Source organism: Manis pentadactyla, chromosome 6 (genome assembly GCF_030020395.1).
Source record: "Manis pentadactyla isolate mManPen7 chromosome 6, mManPen7.hap1, whole genome shotgun sequence".
In the NCBI taxonomy this organism is placed as follows: domain Eukaryota; kingdom Metazoa; phylum Chordata; class Mammalia; order Pholidota; family Manidae; genus Manis; species Manis pentadactyla.
This window is the reverse complement of record NC_080024.1, coordinates 158161585-158179835: the sequence shown is the minus strand read 5'-3', so window position 1 is coordinate 158179835 and position 18251 is coordinate 158161585. Positions and strand designations below refer to the sequence as shown.

The 18251-nt window shown below is 43.4% G+C and overlaps 2 protein-coding genes across 4 annotated transcripts in view; one reads left to right on the top strand and one right to left on the bottom strand.

Moving 5' to 3' along the window:
* Positions 1-18251, top strand: part of PARD6G (par-6 family cell polarity regulator gamma) — a 59554-nt gene that overhangs the window by 11675 nt on the left and 29628 nt on the right. Inside the window, exon 2 of the mRNA XM_036883994.2 lies at positions 12460-12682. Coding sequence (XP_036739889.2) covers positions 12460-12682 — 223 coding nt within the window. The remainder of the gene's footprint in view (positions 1-12459; positions 12683-18251) is intronic.
* The window catches only part of LOC118911688 (uncharacterized), a 53427-nt gene continuing 40142 nt past the window's right edge, over positions 4967-18251 (bottom strand). For all 3 annotated transcript variants that reach the window (XR_008998394.1, XR_008998396.1, XR_008998395.1), the window contains one exon: positions 4967-5267. The gene's annotated coding sequence lies outside the window, so the exon portion shown is untranslated. The remainder of the gene's footprint in view (positions 5268-18251) is intronic.

Sequence of the window (18251 nt, the reverse complement as noted above, 5' to 3'; positions counted from 1 at the left end):
GTGGATTTCGACCTAGCTGGGGTCACACTGTACATTCAGCTTTGTGTTGTTCTCTTAAACTTTCTGTATTATAAAGTTTCCTGGTTTCTGAAAGGCTTCTGGCTTCATTATATTTCATACTGGGCATGTGCTTCCTCTGCGTGGAAGCTTGTACAGTTTCCATTTTTCACTACCATGAACATTTTGAGAAGCATTTTCCATGAGAATCTATGCTTCCGCAGACCTGCTCTTGCCTGGGAGTTCCAGGGTGACTCCAGCGGGGCGGGGCCTCGGGCAAAGTTCCGGGGGCACCCAGCGCGCGGGGCTCCAAAGGCTGCGGAGGTCACCAGGGAACGTGCGCACAGCGTTCTCAGTCTGTGCTGTAAGAGACTTGACCGACAAGGGGTTGCTTGTGTGTGAAAGGGCACCATCGTGCCCTTGGGTGCCCATCAGGGCTGTCGTTTATCCACGACGAACACCAGCTTTTCCAAGAGGAAAATGGCCCGAGGCCTCCCGCTGCATGATCTCCAGGCGCCCTTCTGGGGAGCAGTCAGTGGATGTCAGACTGAGAAGCCAGGTGTCTAGGACCCTCGAGATGAGGGCAGTCTCAGGATAGCTGGAGGGTTTCGCCCTGAAGGTCTCGTAGGTGAAATACTGCTGTCTAGAAAGCAGTGTGTTGGCACGTGACCGAGAGCGCTGGTGGGTGCTGTGGCCGGCAGCCCACTCTGTGCACAGCGCTGCCAGTGTGCCACTGCATGGAGACTCCCTGCAGGTGCGGCACCCACAGCTTGGGGAGGCAGAGTCCCGAGCCCTGGGAGCCCCAGAGCAGTGGTGAAGGCCAGCACTGGGCCTGCCAGAGGGACCCAGGTGGCCCTCTTGCGGTGACCTCCGTGCTCCCACATAGTTCCCAGCAGACTGTGTGTCCCTGCGGCCTCTGCTCTCCATCTCCCCCCGTCCTCACCTCTGTCCCCATGGCATTTATGACTTCGGACATGCTTCACAATGTACATCTTTATTTTTAGTGTTCACTGTCTATCTTCCCCACCAGGGTATGTTTCATGAGGGCAGACGTTTTTGTTCTCTCACATTCCCCAGTGCGTGGGATCGTACCCAGGGCTTAGAGCCACTCCATAAATACTTGTTTGATGGTTAAAGCAGGGCTGTACCTTACTAGTGATTTATTCCGTGAATGTATTTTGAGTGTCTGCTATATGCCAGGGTCTGTGGCGGATAGAATGGAGATGACATTTTTCATTTACACACTGTAAAGCGCAGTGCAGGGAAATATTTGTTCAATGAATAAATGAGTTCCTACTTGGTAGTTTGAGGGAATGAGTGCAAATAAAGAGATACGTGTCACCTAAAATGACAGTTTGGTGGTCTGATGGTTCTTGGGGTCGCTTCTCTGTGTGAGCTGCCCAAGCAAGTGATGCTTCTCAGACATTGTTATCTGGAGTCAGTTCTGCCCAAGTGAGGGACATGGGTGAGGGGCAGGGGGAAAATGGCCTTACAGGCTCTGGGGAGAGTCCATCTGCCTGAAGGAAGCATATGGTGCCCACAGCCTGGTCACTGACTTGAGGGCCCCCACCCACATTTATCCCCAGAGTAGAAAGTAAGTGATCAGAATGACTAACTTCCTTCTTGGGAAAGTAATTTGGAAACAAAGGCTTTTTCAAAAAAGCACCGAATACGTTCAGGTAGTGCTGGGTATAGTCGAGACCGCATGAGCCTCTGTGTCTTTGAAACTGCCACTGAATGCTGAGCCATGCCCTCTGAAACAAAGTCACAGTCCTCGTTTTTTATGTACTTAAAGACCCCCAGGTCAACTATTTACTCACCTGTTTGCAATTACTCCTTGAAACACTGTGTCCTTGCTTTTGCCAGGGTGGGGGAACCTCTCCACCTCATTCTGGAGGGGGTTGGTGTATGGCTGTAGCCTGATAGGGCTCAGGGCAAGGCTGCTGGGGAGCATGGGACCTCGTTTGTCTCTTCATGTCAAATCTCCTGTGTTCCTGTTTTGTGATTTTGTCAGCTAAAATGTCTACTTAATTAAAATTCTACAGTTTTATTTTAAAACTGGTTAACAGAGATTTAATTAATTAATTCAGTGATGATTTGAGTGCCTAGTACATACCAGGGACTGTGCTAGGAGAGAGCAGACCCCACTCCCAGGGCTTGCAGGCCAGTGGTGCGCTGTGGCAGTTTCCTGACATCGCTCATATGATTACATATCTGTGGTTGCTTGGGGTTTGGGAGGGATCCTAGAAGTGACCCAAGATATTAACTAAAAAGATATTAACTACTAAAGACTATTCCTTATTTCCTGGTTCCTATGGCCTTGCCTGGTGAATCTGATGATACCTTGTTCCTGTGTGTATCTTAGAAACCAGGAGCCAGGTAACAGCCTTTCTCAACTCAGGGGCATCTGGGAGTCCAAGATAATCCCCTCCCCACCCGGGACCACAAGCATCCAGCAAAAGAATGTTTTCAAATTATAGCAGATAAATGGAAAAACGATGGGGTAGGCCAGTATGAACAGTATGCTATCATTTGTTTAGAAAAGAGGAATACCGTTTACATACATTGCTTCCAAATGTTTAAGAGACCTTTTGAAGGGCACATACAGCTGAAATCTTTGGTTCCTGTTGGGAGGGGACTGGGTAGCTGGAGACTCTTTGTGGAATACCTTTTGAATTTTGAGCTATGTGATTATATACCAATTCAAAGCATAAAGAAAAGCATGCCAAACAGTCTGCAATCCCAAATCTTTTAAAAAGTATGCATGTTAGAGAAGCCTGGAAGAACACCCTCTCCCACACTACAGAAGTGTCTTGGACAGAGGGTGCCATGTTGGAACCCTTGTGCGCTGGCCCGCGCAGCACTGGGACGGCTCCAGACAGCACCTCAAGTGTCATGCCAGAGGCTAGACCTTGATTCCCACCCCTCCACCTCACCTTTTTTTGTCTAGCCTACTGGTTTCTCCAGAGTGACTATGTTCACAGGCACATATAGTCGGCTTTTCTGACTTTCAGAGGTAAAAGCTACCTCAATATGTATATATATATGCAGAAAGGAAAGAATCGTTTTTAAAAACAGTGAGATTCTAAGGAAATGACAAAGGAGAATCGAAATTCAGAGTTTGAGACCTTTACCCTCATCCAATTCCCCTTTTTGTGAGCGCCAACCGGAACGGGGAGGTGAGCTGGTGTGCAGGTAGGCGGGTTGGCAAAAGAGTGGCGAGGAGTCACTTGAGCGAGTGATTTGGCCCCTCTGGGTCAATGAAGGGGATAATATGTGTCTCCCAAGTGGTTTGAGATTAAAAGTGACATGTGCATCTCCTGCCCACAAGCAGCTATTGGAAATACAACCATGTGTGAGGCTTGAATTCTTGCCGCATTTCCTCAAGTGATGGAAACCATGATTCGCTGGTCCTGCTGACCACTGTTTGGGGACACAACATGGTGTTCAGGCACTATGTGCCCTCCCTAGTTAAAAAGATAACAGTGTGGGGGGCCCTAGGTGAGAAGGAAATGCTGTTTATGATTTTCCTTCTCTTCCCTTTGACATTAGCCAACAGGACGATGGTGGCTGCTTTACTCAGACTGAAAAGTGGTGCTGTAGTTTCTTTAGGGATGGTATTTGAGCCAGAGCTGTATCTTAATCATCAAAAATGTGCCATTTTGAAACTTTTAAGTAAATAGTATGAAATTAGGGACCATGTTTTCAGTTGTGGGAAGAATGAGGTTTTGGGTTAGCTTGGAGTGGCTTAGCACTGTAGACAGAGCATGGGAACAGAATCAGGGAATGGGGTCTTATTCCTAGCCTGTATCAAACAGCTCTACAGCCCTGGCAAATCTCTCACTTTCTCTGACCCTAGAGTGTGGGGGCTCTGACAGCCACTTCCAGAGGGGAAGCTTGGAGTTTATTGTGTGTGTGAAGACAGCCAGCCAGACTGGTGCACACCAGGAGAGCCTTTCATGCTCTGAATTAAGTACATTTCTACACAAAATGGGTTTGTTTAAAGATATGAGTAAGTATACAGAAACCTCTTAGGTATCAAGACTAAGAGAATTTTACTTTTTTAGTATTTTTAACCTGGAAAATAAGAAAAAAATCATGGTAATGGTAATATTTATCCTTGGAATCATATGACATTGAATGATGAAAATAGATTTATATTGCTAGAGCCTTGTGGCTCCAGAAATATTCATATAAAGTTTTAGTTTCTGAATTGGAGAAGAGTGATTGAGGGCCTTTTGCAGTGTGGGGTCAGGGTGGAGATGAATGTGTGAGGGAGGCAAGTTCTGCCCTGTTCTAAAGCCTGCCCTCTGTCCTCCTTACCAGTTAACACTGTGGGCCCAGTTGGAACTGGAAAAGCTTGCCCTACCAGCTTGGACGAAGGTTCACATCCTGCTTCTCCTCCACAAGGTCCCACATTAATGGCGGGGTGGGGGGGTGGCATTCCCAGGTTCTTAAGTCCTCATCTTCTAAATTGGTGTGTGCTGACAGCAGATGCTTTGACCCTTGGTCCCTTGGGGTTCCCTGTTTGCCGAGAGCAAAAGCAGAGCTTCCATTATACCCAATCAATGCATGTTTCTGAACATAGCTTCCAATCATCCTTCAACTGGCCGTTTAAGAAAATTATTCTTTGAGGTTAAATTAAAAAAATAACAGTTGTATAAGCTATAATTCACATGAAATAAAATTCACACCCTTAAAGTGTAGATTTAGTATTTTTTTTATTTTGGTATCATTACTCTACAATTAATGAGGAACATTATGTTTACTAGACTCCCCCCATCAAGTTCCCCATTGCAGTCACTGTGCATCAGCATAGTAAGATGCTGTAGAATCACTACTTGTCTTCTCTGTGTTGTACATCCCTCCCCGTGCCCCCCCACATTATACATGCTAATCATAATGCCCCCTTTCTTTTTTTCCCCCCTTTATCCCTCCCTTCCCACCCATCCTCCCCAATCCTTTTCCCTTTGGTAACTGTTAGTCCATTTTTGGATTCTGTGAGTCTGCTGGTGTTTTGCTCCTTCAGTTTTTCCTTTGTTGTTATACTTCACAGATGAGTGAAATCGTTTGATACTTATCTTTCTCCACCTGGCTAATTTCACTGAGCATAATACCCTCTAGCTCCATCCATGTTGTTGCAAATGGTAGGATTTGTTTTCTTATGGCTGAATAATATTCCATTGTGCATATGTACCACATCTTCTTTATTCATTCATCTACTGATGGACACTTAGGTTGCTTCCATTTCTTGGCTATTATGAATAGTGCTGCGATAAACATAGGGGTGAAGATTTAGTATTTTTTTAGTGTAGTCACACAGTTGTGCAGCCATTATCAATATCTAATGTTAGAACATTATTGTTCTACATTAAGAAGTTCATCCATCCCAGCCTAGATGCCTTTTACTGTCTATTACAATGTTAAATAGAACATGTACAAATTAAAATTCTCGTCTTTTTCCTCATCTCAGGATGATACCATTCTGTCTTTAACCATTAAGTACCATGTTAGCTGTGACACTGATAGGTGCCCTCTATCAAGATGAGGAGATGCACTTTTATTCCTAGTATGTTGAATGTTTTAGATCATGAAAAGGTGTTGGATTTTGTCAAGTGCTCTTTCTGCATCCTCTGATGTGATCATGTGGCTTTTGTCCTTTATTAACATTGTGTATTGCACTAAGTGTTGGGTGTTGCACCAAGCTTGCGCTCCTGTGAGACATCCCTCTGATCATAGTGTGTAGCCTTTTGCTGCTTTCAATGTTCTCTCTGGCTCTGGATTTTGGTGGTTTGACTATGGTACTTCTAGGCATGGTTCTCATGGGGTTTATTCTACTTGAAGTTTGTAGAAGTTTTGGATATGCAGATTACACTTTTTCATCAGATTTGGCAAGTTTTTGGCTATTATTTCTTCAAATATCCTTTCTGTCTTTTTCCCTCTCTCCTCTCCTCTGGGGCTCACAGGGATGTTTCGTGGGGTGCTTGACAGTACGCCGCAGGTCTGTTCGGTTCTCTTCCTCCCTCTCTCTCTGCTCCGCAGCCTGGATGATCTGACTGGCCCGTCTCCAAGCTTGCTGATTCTCTCTCCTGCCACCTCTGCTCGGCTGTTGAGTCCCTCCAGGGAATTTTTCATTTCAGTATTATAATTTCTGAACTCTAGAATTTGTTTGGTTCTTTTATTAAGTGATTTTCATCTCTTTATTGATGTTTTCCATTCAAAGAGACATTGCTTTCATGGTTTCCTTCAGTTATTTGAACATAATTGTAACAGCTAATGTAAACTCCTGTCTAATAATGCAGTGTATGGGCTCCCTCAGGGACATCACGTCCTTTATTTTCTTCTGCATGGGAGTTCTTCTGTTTCTTTATATATTTCATAATTTTGTTGAAAACTAGACATTTTAAGTCATGTGGTAACTGTGGAAGTCATACCCCATCTCACAAGGTCTTGTGGTCATTGCTTACTGTTTATGTAGTGACTTCCTTGGACTAATTCTTTAAAGTATTCTTTGTCATATGTGACCACCAAAGTGCTCAGTTAGCTTAATGGTCATTTGTGGACTGGACAGAAATTTCCTTAAGTTATTTGGAACAGTAAGTCTCCTAGCCTTTGCTCAGGGACTCTGTGTGTCTGTTGAGGGTCCATCTTCTGCACTCCAGCAGTTCCAACTCTGCTTCAGCTTTCACTTTCTGACTGCACAGAATTCCAAGGTTGGCCAGATATGAGATTACAGCCTTCCCAGGTCTTTCCTGACCACACACAGCCCTGCATGTGCATGTGGCCTTCTAGATCTCCAGGAATATATCAGAGCTTTTCAACGCTTCCTCTGGACATCTCCCTCCCCAACATTTCTTTTCTTCCTCCATTTTTTTATTGTAGTAAAAAACACATAACATAGTATTTACCATTTAACCATTTTTAAGTGTACACTTCAGCAGTATTAAATACATTGACACTGTTGTGTGGCCTCCCCAACATCCATCTCCATGATTTTTGTCTCGTAAAACGGAAACTCTATATCCATTAAATGATAGCTCCCCATTTCTCCCTTCCTGTATAGCCGCTGGGAGCCATTCTACTTTCTGTCCATATGATTTTGGCTCCCCTAAGAACCTCATCTAAGTGGAATCATACAGTATTTGTGCTTCTGCCACAAGCTCTTTTCAGTCAGCACAATGTCCTCCAGGTCTGTCCATGTTACCGCACATGCCGGAATTTCCTTCCTTCCCTTATATATATACACACCACAGTTTGCTTCGGAGTTCTGTATATGTTCTGAGTAGTAATCATTTTTTATAGCCTCTTGATGCACAGATTTTAATTTTCATTAAGTCCAGTGACTGTTTTTTCTCTCTCGTTACCTGTGCCTTTGGTGTCATGTCCAAGAGATGATTGCCAAACCCAGTATCCTAAACCTTTTGCCTTATGTCTGAATCTAAGAATTTTATAGTTTTAGGCTTGACATTAAGTCATGGTCCATTTTGAGTTAATTTTTGTAATGGTGTTAGGTAAGGGTCTAACTTCATTATGATAAAGGCACTTTAGGCAAAAAACATTAGCATGGGGTACTAATGTTATATTTTTACTTCCTCACTATATTGGATTAAACAAGTTACCCCTAAATGAAGGAGTTAGCAGGTAGAATTTATTACCACATAATTCCTGTTATACCTATCAGAAATCGAAAATGTGAATGGCTCTAATTACTAGGCAATACATCTTGTAAGTAAAGTGGTTCTGAATTCTTTGCTTTCAACAAAATTGAAACATGCCCTAATGGAATTGTCAGCTAATAGACTAGTAAAGATAACTTTTGTGGTGAGCCACTGTGTGACTGATCACCTGCCTTTGGCACACGACCTGGTGAAGGTCAGAGAGATGAGCGCCTGGACTCCTGAGGAGCTTGCCGCCCTCTGCTCGTTGATCTGAAAAAGGCCCCTCAGTGTTGACTCCCACGCAGACGCTGCCCCTGCCTTAATTAGCAACAAACATTTGCTATTAAATTAATAGCATTAAAAGAAAGATTTTTTAAATGTCACTTTGGAGCGTTAATAATTATCAAATTTTATAACTATGTTCCAATCGTGATACAATGATTGTAATAACTCAGTCTAGAAACCTTTTTACTACGTTAATTCCATGCATTTTCAAGCATCCAATCCAGAACTCTTTCCATCTCTCAAAACTGAAGCTCCAGACCCCTTAGACAACAACTTAGAAATATTCTTCACAAGTAGACTTTATGCCCAAGTAAAAAATAATGTTTAACTTCAATTTATCTACTTTTCTTTCAGAGAATAGTGATAACAGTAATCAAGCATAAATTACTAGGATAAAATATTAGGATTAAGTTCCCTTGGAGCAGTGTAACAGAAACAAGATCAAAGAGGAAAAGAACCTTCTGGAATTTCAAATAATTATAAAAGATCTTGTTCATTCTATTTTAAAACACATGATGCTAGTGTTTAAAACTTTAAAAGCAAATCACAATGACATTTAAATGCCGTTGACTATGTTTAAAAGACCATCAGATAAAATGTTTATTTTTAAAAGAAATGTAGACTTACAGCATGCTGGAAATCATATCCTTTACAGCTGTTTATTTTTATTATGAAAAAATTAGATGCCAACTTAAAAATATGTTATCCTTTATATAGTGGTAATTTTTTGAAATTCTATATGGGTATGTGACATTTGAAAAGCACTGCATTAAGGTATAGGAACTCCTGTGGGCACACATTTAAGTTCACTGGAGACACACCACCTCTAATATGCTCATGGTCTCCATTGGATGTTGGTTCCCATGTCAGGGCTTCACAAATTCACAAATTCACTGTGGTACACACAGATGCCTCAGAGGGAGCTGTCCTGTTCTGTGAAGTCATCTCCTCTCTGTAAACTAGTTACCAATCTCAAAAGAAGCTTAATACTTACTGAGGAAAGTTGTAACAAACACTTGCATTTTGGTGCCTGGCCCAAGTTAGCAGGCAAGTTAGAGACATCAGAAAGCCCACCTTCTCATCCCAGCAAGCTGATTACAGCTGTTAACATTTCCCCTCAAAAGGACCCAGACCGACAGAGTAAAAGGCAGCCCACAGAATGGGAGAAAACGTTTGCAAGTCATGTATCTGGTAAGTGAAATAAGCCAGTCACAAAAAAAGACAAGACTGTATGATTCCACTAGTATGAGGTACTTAGATTTGTCAAATCATAGAGACAGAAAGTGGCAGGGGGGACTTGAGGGGACAAGCAATGGGGAGTTAAATGGGTACAAGGCAGATGACGGTCGGGATGGTTGCATAGCAGTGTGAATGTATTTAATGCCACTGAACTGTACACTTAAGAATGGTTAGGATGGTAAATTTTGTGTTATATGTATTTCACAATTTTAAAAATTATAAAAAATGCTAATATCCCATTTCACACCTCTTTTTGCCAAACTGTGGAGCTCATTCAACTTCGAGGCATGTTTACCATACAGTTGGGTTGACAAAGCCAGCCCCAATATCAAACCAAAATCACACTTGCTTTCTGTCAGAAAAAGTCTAGATTAATTTTCATTTCAAATTAAAATGTTTAGACATATTTTGAAGAAAATTATTAAAAGAACTGAGAAACAAATTGAGACACACCTTAATTAGCAAATGCAGTTATGACTTAAACATTGTAGAACTTAATACATGTTGTTTCTCATTACAGTTGACCTTTGAAGAACATGATTTGAACTGCACGGGTCTACCTGAATGTGTGGATTTTTTTCAATGAACATATTGGAAAATTTTTCAGAGATTTGCAGCAAGTTGAAAAAATTATCTAGCTTTCTTTACTGTAAGAATACAGTATGTAACACATACACAAAACGTGTGTTAATTGACTTTTTATGTTATCGGTGAGGCAACCAGGCAGCCGTAGGCTTTAGTAATCAAGTTTTAGGGGAGTCAAAAGTTATACTTGGATCTTCAACTCCAGGGAGCTCAAGGGTACTCAAATTATAGGATGTGGTGGAGTCTAGTAGGAGTGGCAGGAATGAGTAGCGGCCAGGGTCCCTTGGATGAAAGTGAGCATGTGTTATGTCCAGTTTGAGGAATATTCAACTAGGATTCTAGGTAAGTCAGAAATACTCTTACTGGTTTCGTAATAACTGATTACACTCTTTTATGTATTTGATGAAAAGAAGGCATTTACTGATAAAAACTAATTGCTCTGGAAGTTAGCATATATGAGACATATTGACATTGGAAAGATGATCAGTGTTATTGAAGTGAACATTCATAATGTGACTGGATGACCACACTGGGAAAAAATTACATAAACTTTTGTTGAAGTCTCAATCCCTCATGTCTTGAAAAGTCATGTCGCAGCAGGGGGTAGCCTGTGTTGGAGAGAATCTGCCTTGCTTGCCCTGTGCCAGCTAACCATGCATGCTTGAATCAATACTGGGGAGAAGAATAATGCTTATCTTTACCTAGTGGAGGGAGGGATTTGCTCTCATCGGCCTGTGCAGACCCTGCCCCAAGGGGAGACACCTCTGGAAGCACGGATGGAGAAAACATGCCCCTTCACCCCTTCTGGAGGATGCTGAATTTGAGCCTGTTCCCTTACCCAGTGTGGTCAGGGGGACAGCCTTCATTAAAGGTGGCTTTTCCCAGTTCAGTATTTTGGATTGTCCTGTATTGAAGATTTTATTCCTGGGGCAGTGCAGAGAGGGCAGGAGCTTGTTTTCTTTGCTTTTGAAAAGGGACATGGGGCAGGAGACTGGTTCCCAGAGGTCTTGTGGAGGTTGAGGTCTAGAGACTCACTCCCTTAAGTCCAGGTGGTTTTTCAACATAGATGAAGCTACAGGGTATTATGCTCAGTGAAATAAGCCAGGTGGAGAAAGACAAGTACAAAATGATTTAACCCATTTGTGGGGTATAGCGACAAAGAAAAACTGAAGGAACAAAACAGCAGCAGATTCACAAACTCTGAGAAGGGACTACGGTTACCAAAAGGGAGGATTTGGGGAAGGTGGGTGGGGAGGGAGGAAGAAGGGGATCAAGGGGCATTATTATTAGCACACATAATATAGGGGGGGAGCATGGGGAAGGCCGCATAGCATGGAGACGACAAGTAGTGTGTCTATAGCATCTTACTACGCTGATGGACAGTGACTGCAATGGGGTTGTGGGGGCACTTGATAATATGGGTGAATGTTGTAACCACAATGTTGCTTATGTGAAACCTTCATAAGACTATATATCAATGATACCTTAATTCCAAAAAAAACCCCAAACCAGCAGTTTTTGTGTGCTGCCCCCAGCCCAACAGCTTCAGCTTCTCCTAGAGACTTGTTAGAAATGGAGTCATGGGCTACATTCCAGATTAGCCAGTTCCAGAACTTTGGGGAACCTCCAAGTAATTCTGATGTCTGCCCAAATTTGAGAACCACACAAACCCATGTCGTTTGAGTTGATTTGCCCTTGCCTAGTTGATATAACATACAAATGATGTAATAACTCGTTTTGTATAAACACTAGACATTTCATTTTTGTGTACTTTGGAACCAGTGTGATTTTCAGTTATATTGAAGAGCTATGAATCTGTCCTGCCTGATGAATGAAGGTCCCTGTCACCGAGTGAGGAACAACACCCAGTCCTGTGTGAGAACCTCAGGCTAGACAAACAGGCGGCATCCTTGGACCCCTGGACAGTTCAGCCCGTGGAAGTGATAGAGGTCCTCTCCTGGCAGGTGACCTAGAGCCCTGCAGCGTCTCCATGAGCCTTGGAGCTGGTGCTGGGGTTGCTGGGAAAGAGGTGGACACTGGGTGTTTCCAGAGCAGGAAGAGAGAACACCATCTTTTTTTAAAAAACTTGCTTAGTCTTTTTGGCCAGCCTCAGAACCCATGCTCCTACCTCCCTGAGTTTTGTAAAGCATCTTTTTTTACCAGGTTTCTTCCTTCTTTCAATTTTGCTTCCTCTTCTGAGCCTTTGAAGTACAGCTGTTTGGTCCTTTTAAAATGTAGATCATGTCAAGTCACTTCCTTGCTTAAAATTAAAATTGTGACAGGACTTTCTGTTGCCCTTAAGAAAAGTCCATAAATTTCAACTGGCCTTACTCCCCTCCTGCCCCTGAGTGGCTGACTCTGCCTCAGGCTTGTGCACATTCTGCTCCAGGGCCCTCGCTAAACACCAACTCCTATTTTGTACCACTAATTCTGACATCGCCTTTTCCCTGCAGCCTGAGCTCTGGCACCTGCCTGACCTCAGGACATGAGTCACTGTTGAGTGAGCTATGCCCAACTGCTATCTCCATTCCCTGGTGTGCTTACATGAGCTCCATGGGGACAGGGACACTGCTGACCACCTCATCACCGACCTCTTAGAGGCACAGTGGACACTTGTCTGTTAGGTGAACAAGCCACACCTTATTTCTAGTGCCCTCTTCCTGCTGAGCGTTTACACCTATCTCTTGTATAACAGTTTGGGGCTGAGTTCCGGAGGTTCTCCTTGGACCGTCAAAAGCCTGGGAAGTTTGAGGACTTCTATAAGCTGGTCGTGCACACTCATCACATCGCCAACACAGAGGTGACCATCGGCTACGCCGACGTGCATGGCGACCTACTGCCCATCAACAACGATGACAACTTCTGCAAGGCAGTCTCGAGCGCAAACCCTCTACTCAGGGTCTTCATCCAGAAACGAGGTACCCAGGAGGCTGAGCACATTTCACAGATAAACACGGCTTTCTATTTTGTCTGTCATTACAGAACCCTGTAGTTCTATTTTCTAACCTGTGGTGGGGGATTACAGTAGTTGTTAATTGATAAGGCTTAAAAATATTTAAACTGCATAATCTACCTTAAAAGTGTTGACTTCTGATTTTTAAATACTGAGGGAAAAATAATAATGATACTTTCAGCATTTTAACTGGAAGCAAGTGAATTCAGTTACAAGAAGGCATGAGCCAGTAATCCAATAATTAAACTTAAGGTTGCTAGTAGGTTTTCCACTGTCTTTTTGGATTGGAGAAGGATCTTGGCTGTAAAGTACAACTCTGGTTGGCTTTCAGCTCCAAAGACCATATCTACGCTGTATCATTTGGTGGAAATAAACCGCTCACATGGGTGAGTGCTTGTGTCGCTCACTTCTTGGAGCTGCGTTCTGCTTTGTTTTCTCATCTCTAAAGTTGGGAGAACTTAACATTTGAAATAACATGCTGAAGGAAAGGGCCACCTACCAGTGAGGCCTCACATTTGGAAAACGGTACTTCATGATTGACTTAGTCTTGACTGTCCCTTCTTCCCTGAGTGGACCTTCTGCCCACAGTGGGCACCGGCCCCCAAGGGGTGGCTCAGCTGCTGCCTATAGTGAGCGCTGGCCCTGGAGGGGCAGCTCAGCTCACTGTCCTTGCCATTGTGGACTTCCGTGGTACAGGAGGAAGGAGAGAGGTTGTAGTGTCTCTGGGGAAGTGAGTTAGGGTTAGGGTGGGGGGAGCCTGAGCAGAGACTATATGTAGCAGCAGGTGGGCTGGGCAGAAGGACCGCAGGGTGTGGGAGCCCTGTACCCAGCCTGGTGAGAGCATAGGTGTGGAGCTGGCATGGACTCTCCCAGAGGGCAGGCACCCCCTCCTTCCTCTCAATCCTGCAGGATGGCACTCCAGCGGTTATCCCAGGGTAAGCAGGCAACACGTGCCAAGTGCTCAGCATGCTAGCTGGTGGGCAGAGCTCTGTGAATGTCCTGGTTTGTGTGATGAGAGGGACTGCAGAGAGGGGGATTGGCAGGAGGTCTGCTGACCTCACTTCAGACTGGTCTCTGGCACAAGATCAGAAAGCTTTCCGTCTGCAGGCCTTGCTTGGCCTGAGTGTCCTGCTGATGGTACCGAGAAGTCAACATGACTGTCTCTTCCTCACAGGGCCTGGGGGACAGGCTGATGTGTCATGAGTCCTGCAGAGTTGCTGGGGCGTCAGGACCCCCGCTCCTCTGTACCAACCTGGCTCTGCTGTAGTCACACCTGCACTCTCAGACTGGCTTCTCATCCATCTGCCCTGTGTCTTACATCCTGCAGCTCTGTCCCCACCACCCTAGATCATAGCAGTTGCTCACAAGGGTTGGAGGGTGAGCTACACGTGAGCACACGGACTTCATTGCCCATCAAATAGGAAACCTGTCTTTGTTTCACTGTGAGGGAAGAGGGATTGGAGGCAGGACAGAAGGTGCGCTCTCCCCTAAGATGCTGTGCTGGTGACATGTGGCCCCCGCACTGCTGGTTCGCTGGAGCTGATGTGGCAGAGGAAGGCCCCAGCTGTGTGTCTGGGGTGGGAACGTGGCGGCTGCCCATGGGCAGTTCAGACGGCCTCACTGCAGCTTGCTGGTGGGCCCTGCCTTCTGTCTTTATTACTTACTTCTCCTTCCTCTGCTCTCAGACCTAGCCTGAAGTTTAACCAGCTGGCATGGGGCGTCTAGCTCTCTTGTGTTGTCAGCATGAACATGTCTGCCTCTCTCTGTCATGTGACAATGAGGAGCTTGGGACATGAGTTCAACCTTACCTCCCCACCTTCTGACTGTCTCTGTGACAGCTGAGCCCTAAGGTTCACGTCTGTAAGACAGCTGAGTAGGGACCACGTTGGTTTGTCATCAGGGTTCAAATAGGAAAATGTTCCCATGTTCACAACGCCAGCCCCTCCATCCCGTCATTGAAGAACTGGAGCTCTCTTCTCATGTCCTGAGTGGACTCCACCTGTAAGACTGTATCCAGGGGGTAGGCAGGGTGAGCTGTTCTTCTGGGGCAGCAGGAAGCAGAAGCCACACTGACACCCACCACGTGTGGGGCAGACTTGCTCAGTGTGTGAAAGGCGGGTCCATGGCCGGCGAGGCAGAGGGGGAGCACCTTGGGAAGTGACCCTCAGGTCTCGTCTCCTTTCCCTGTAGCAAGGGTTCTGAGATGTTGGCCACAGTACACTTTCATGTTTCCACTACAGCCATACCCACTCGGTCATTTGCTTTCTGTACATTAACATATGATTCAAGAAGAAACTGTTACTAGCACAAGTGTAAAGTCAGCATTCTTCTAACAGATGTCGAAAGAAACCACCAGTTACATCTAGGAAAATTCATTTGTTTGCCACTTATTAACCTTTTTCCCTAAACCACACACAAACATCACAATAAACTATACTCCAACATCCCATTGTGAATATAGATGTAAAAACACCTCAACAAAATACTAGGATATGGAAAAAATGTTTCCACATAAACACCTGTATGTGAATGTTCACTGGGGCATTATTCATGACAGCCAAAAGGTAGGAACAGCCAAATGTCTGTCGATGGGTGGCTGGATAAACGACATGTGGTCCATCCACACAACGGGATATGACTGGGGTGCAGAGCACAGGGAACTCTGGAGGAGCGCAGGGTACAGAGTACCTCCAAGAGCTGGTGAGGCGGAAAAAGCCCGTCTGCAGAGGCCACACTATAGGTTGCTGTATAGTTGGTCCTCATTATGTGCAGATTTCCAGCTTAGCGAATTTGGTGAAATGCATCTGTAACCCCAACACCAATTTTTGGGTACATTTGGCATTATTTGCAGACAAACTCAGGGGGAACAGGCTGCACTGCTGAGGCATGCTCCTGCCTGGGAGTGGGCGAGGTGACCCCCTGCATCCTCGCCTCGGCTGCTGTGCTGTAAACAAGTGTCCTCTTCACAGTCTTTTCAATGCCACATTTCCCACGTTTCAGTGCCTTTTCTTTCTATTGTGTTAAAATACATATATCAGAAAATTTTCAATTGTAGCCATTTTTTAATGTACAGTTCTTCACTTTCCTCCAGCTCCTGGTAACCACCATTGTACTTTCTGTCTTTATGATTTTGACTAAGCACCACATACAAGTTGAATGATCCAGTGTTTGTGTGACGGGCTCATTTCACTGGGCTTCGTGTCCTCCGGGCTCCCCCATGCTGTAGCAGGCATCAGAATTTCCTTCATCTTTAAGGCTGAATAATATTCCATTGTATGGACGGGACTACATTTGTTTGTCCATTCGTCTGTTCAGTGGACACTTGGGCTGCTGCCACGTTTGGGCTATCGTGAGTAGTGCTGCTGTGAATGTGGTGTGCAAGCATCTCTTTGAGCCCCTGCTTTCAGTTCTTCTGGGTATATGCCCAGAAGTGGAATTGCTGGGTTATATGGTGATTCTATTTTTAATTATTTGAGGAACAGCCATTCTGGTTTAAACCCAGTAACCGCACCATTTTACACTCCACCAAGAGTGCACACAGACTCCAAGCTTCTCCACATGCTCATCAACACTTGTTATTTTCTCTTTTTTATAGTGGTGTCAAAATGAATGTGACACGGAATCATCTCCTTATAGCTTTGATTCACATTTCTCTAATTACAAGTGATATTGAGCATCTTTTCATGTGTTTAATGGCCATTTGTATATCTTCTCTGGAGACATAGGTATTCAAATCCTTTACCCAGTTTTGCATGGGGTTCTTTTGGTTGTTGAGTTCTAGCTTTCTGTATATTCTGGATATTAATCCTTTATCATTTGTAAACATTTTCTCCCATTCTGTGGGTATACACTGTGTGCAACTGGGGTGCATTTTACTCTGTGCATTGTGTCCTTTGATGTACAAAATTTATAATTTTTCATGAAGTCCAATTTACCCATTCTTTCCTTTTGTTTTCTGTGCCTTTGGCATCATATCCAAGAAATCATTCCCAAATCCATTGTTGTAAGGCATTTGCCTAAATATTCTTCTAAGAGTTTATAGCTTTATGTCTTCCATTTAGGTCCTTCATCCATTTTGAGTTAATTTTTATATATGGTTTAAAGTAAGTGTACAACTTCATTCATTTGCATGTGGATGTCCAGTGTTCCCAGTACCATCTGTCAAAAAGACTGTTTTCTCCCTATTTAGTGGTCTTGACATCCTTGTCAAAAGTCATTTGACTGTTTATGTGAGGGTTTATTTCCAGGCTCTCTCTATTCTATCCCGTTGGTCTGTATGTCTTGTCTTTTTGCTGATACCGTACAGTTTTGATTACTGTAGCTTTGTAATAGATTTTGGAATCCGGACATATGAGTCCTCCAATTTTGTTCTTTTTCAAGATTTTTTTGCCTATTAAGGGCCCTTTGAGATTCCACATGAATTTCAGGATGGTTTTTCTATTTCCGCAAAAAAACATCATTAGACTTTCTATAGGGATTGCATTGAATCTGTAGATTGCTTTGGGTAATATAGACATTTTGACAATATTAAATCTTCCAATCCATTCTCATGAGATGTGTTTATATTTATTTATGTCTTTAATTTCTTTCAGTAGTGTTTTTAACTTTTCATCTCCATACAAGTCTTTCATTTCCTTGGTTAATTCCTAAATTATTAATGTTTGATGCTATCATAACTGGAATTGTTTTTGTAATGCCATTTTCAGATTGTTCATTGATCATGTATAGAAATGCACTTGTCTTTTGTGTGTTGACTTTGTATCATGCTGCTTTGCTGAATTCATTTATTAAGTCTAACAAACTTGTTTGTGGTATCTAGGATTTTCTTCATAAAAGATAACATAATATGCATTCAGAGATAGTTTAACTTCTTCCTTTCCAATTGGATGACTTTTATTTCTATTTCTTGCCTAATTGCTCTAGCCAGAACTTCCAGTATATGGTTAATAGCAGTGGTGAAAGTGGGCATCCTTTTCTTCCTAATTTAGATGAAAAGCTTTCAGTCTTTCACCATTGAGTATTATATTTGCTGTGGACTTTTCATAAATAGCTTTTATAATGTGGAGGTAGTTTCCTTCTGTTCCTATTTTGTTGAGTGTTTTTATAATGAAAGGGTATTTAATTTTGTCAAATGCTTTCTCTGCATTAATTGAAATGATATGTGATTTTTTCCCCTGCATTTTGTTGATACAGCATAGAACAGCTACTGACTTTTGTGTGTTGAACCATCCTTGCATTCAAGGAATAAATCCCACTTGGTCATGGTATATAATCCTTTTAATGTGCTGCTGAATTCTGTTTGCTAGTATTTTGCTGAGGACTTTGGCATCAATGTTCATAAGGGATACTGGTCTGTGGTTTTCTCTCCTTGTAGTGTCTTTGTCTGCCTTTGGTATCAGGGATATGCTGGCCTCCTAGAATTAGTTGGGGGTGTTCCTTCCTCTATAATTTGGGGGAAAGTTTGAGAAGGACTGGTGTGAGTTATTCTTTAAATGTTTGGTAGAATTCACCAGTGAATCCATCAGGGATTTTCT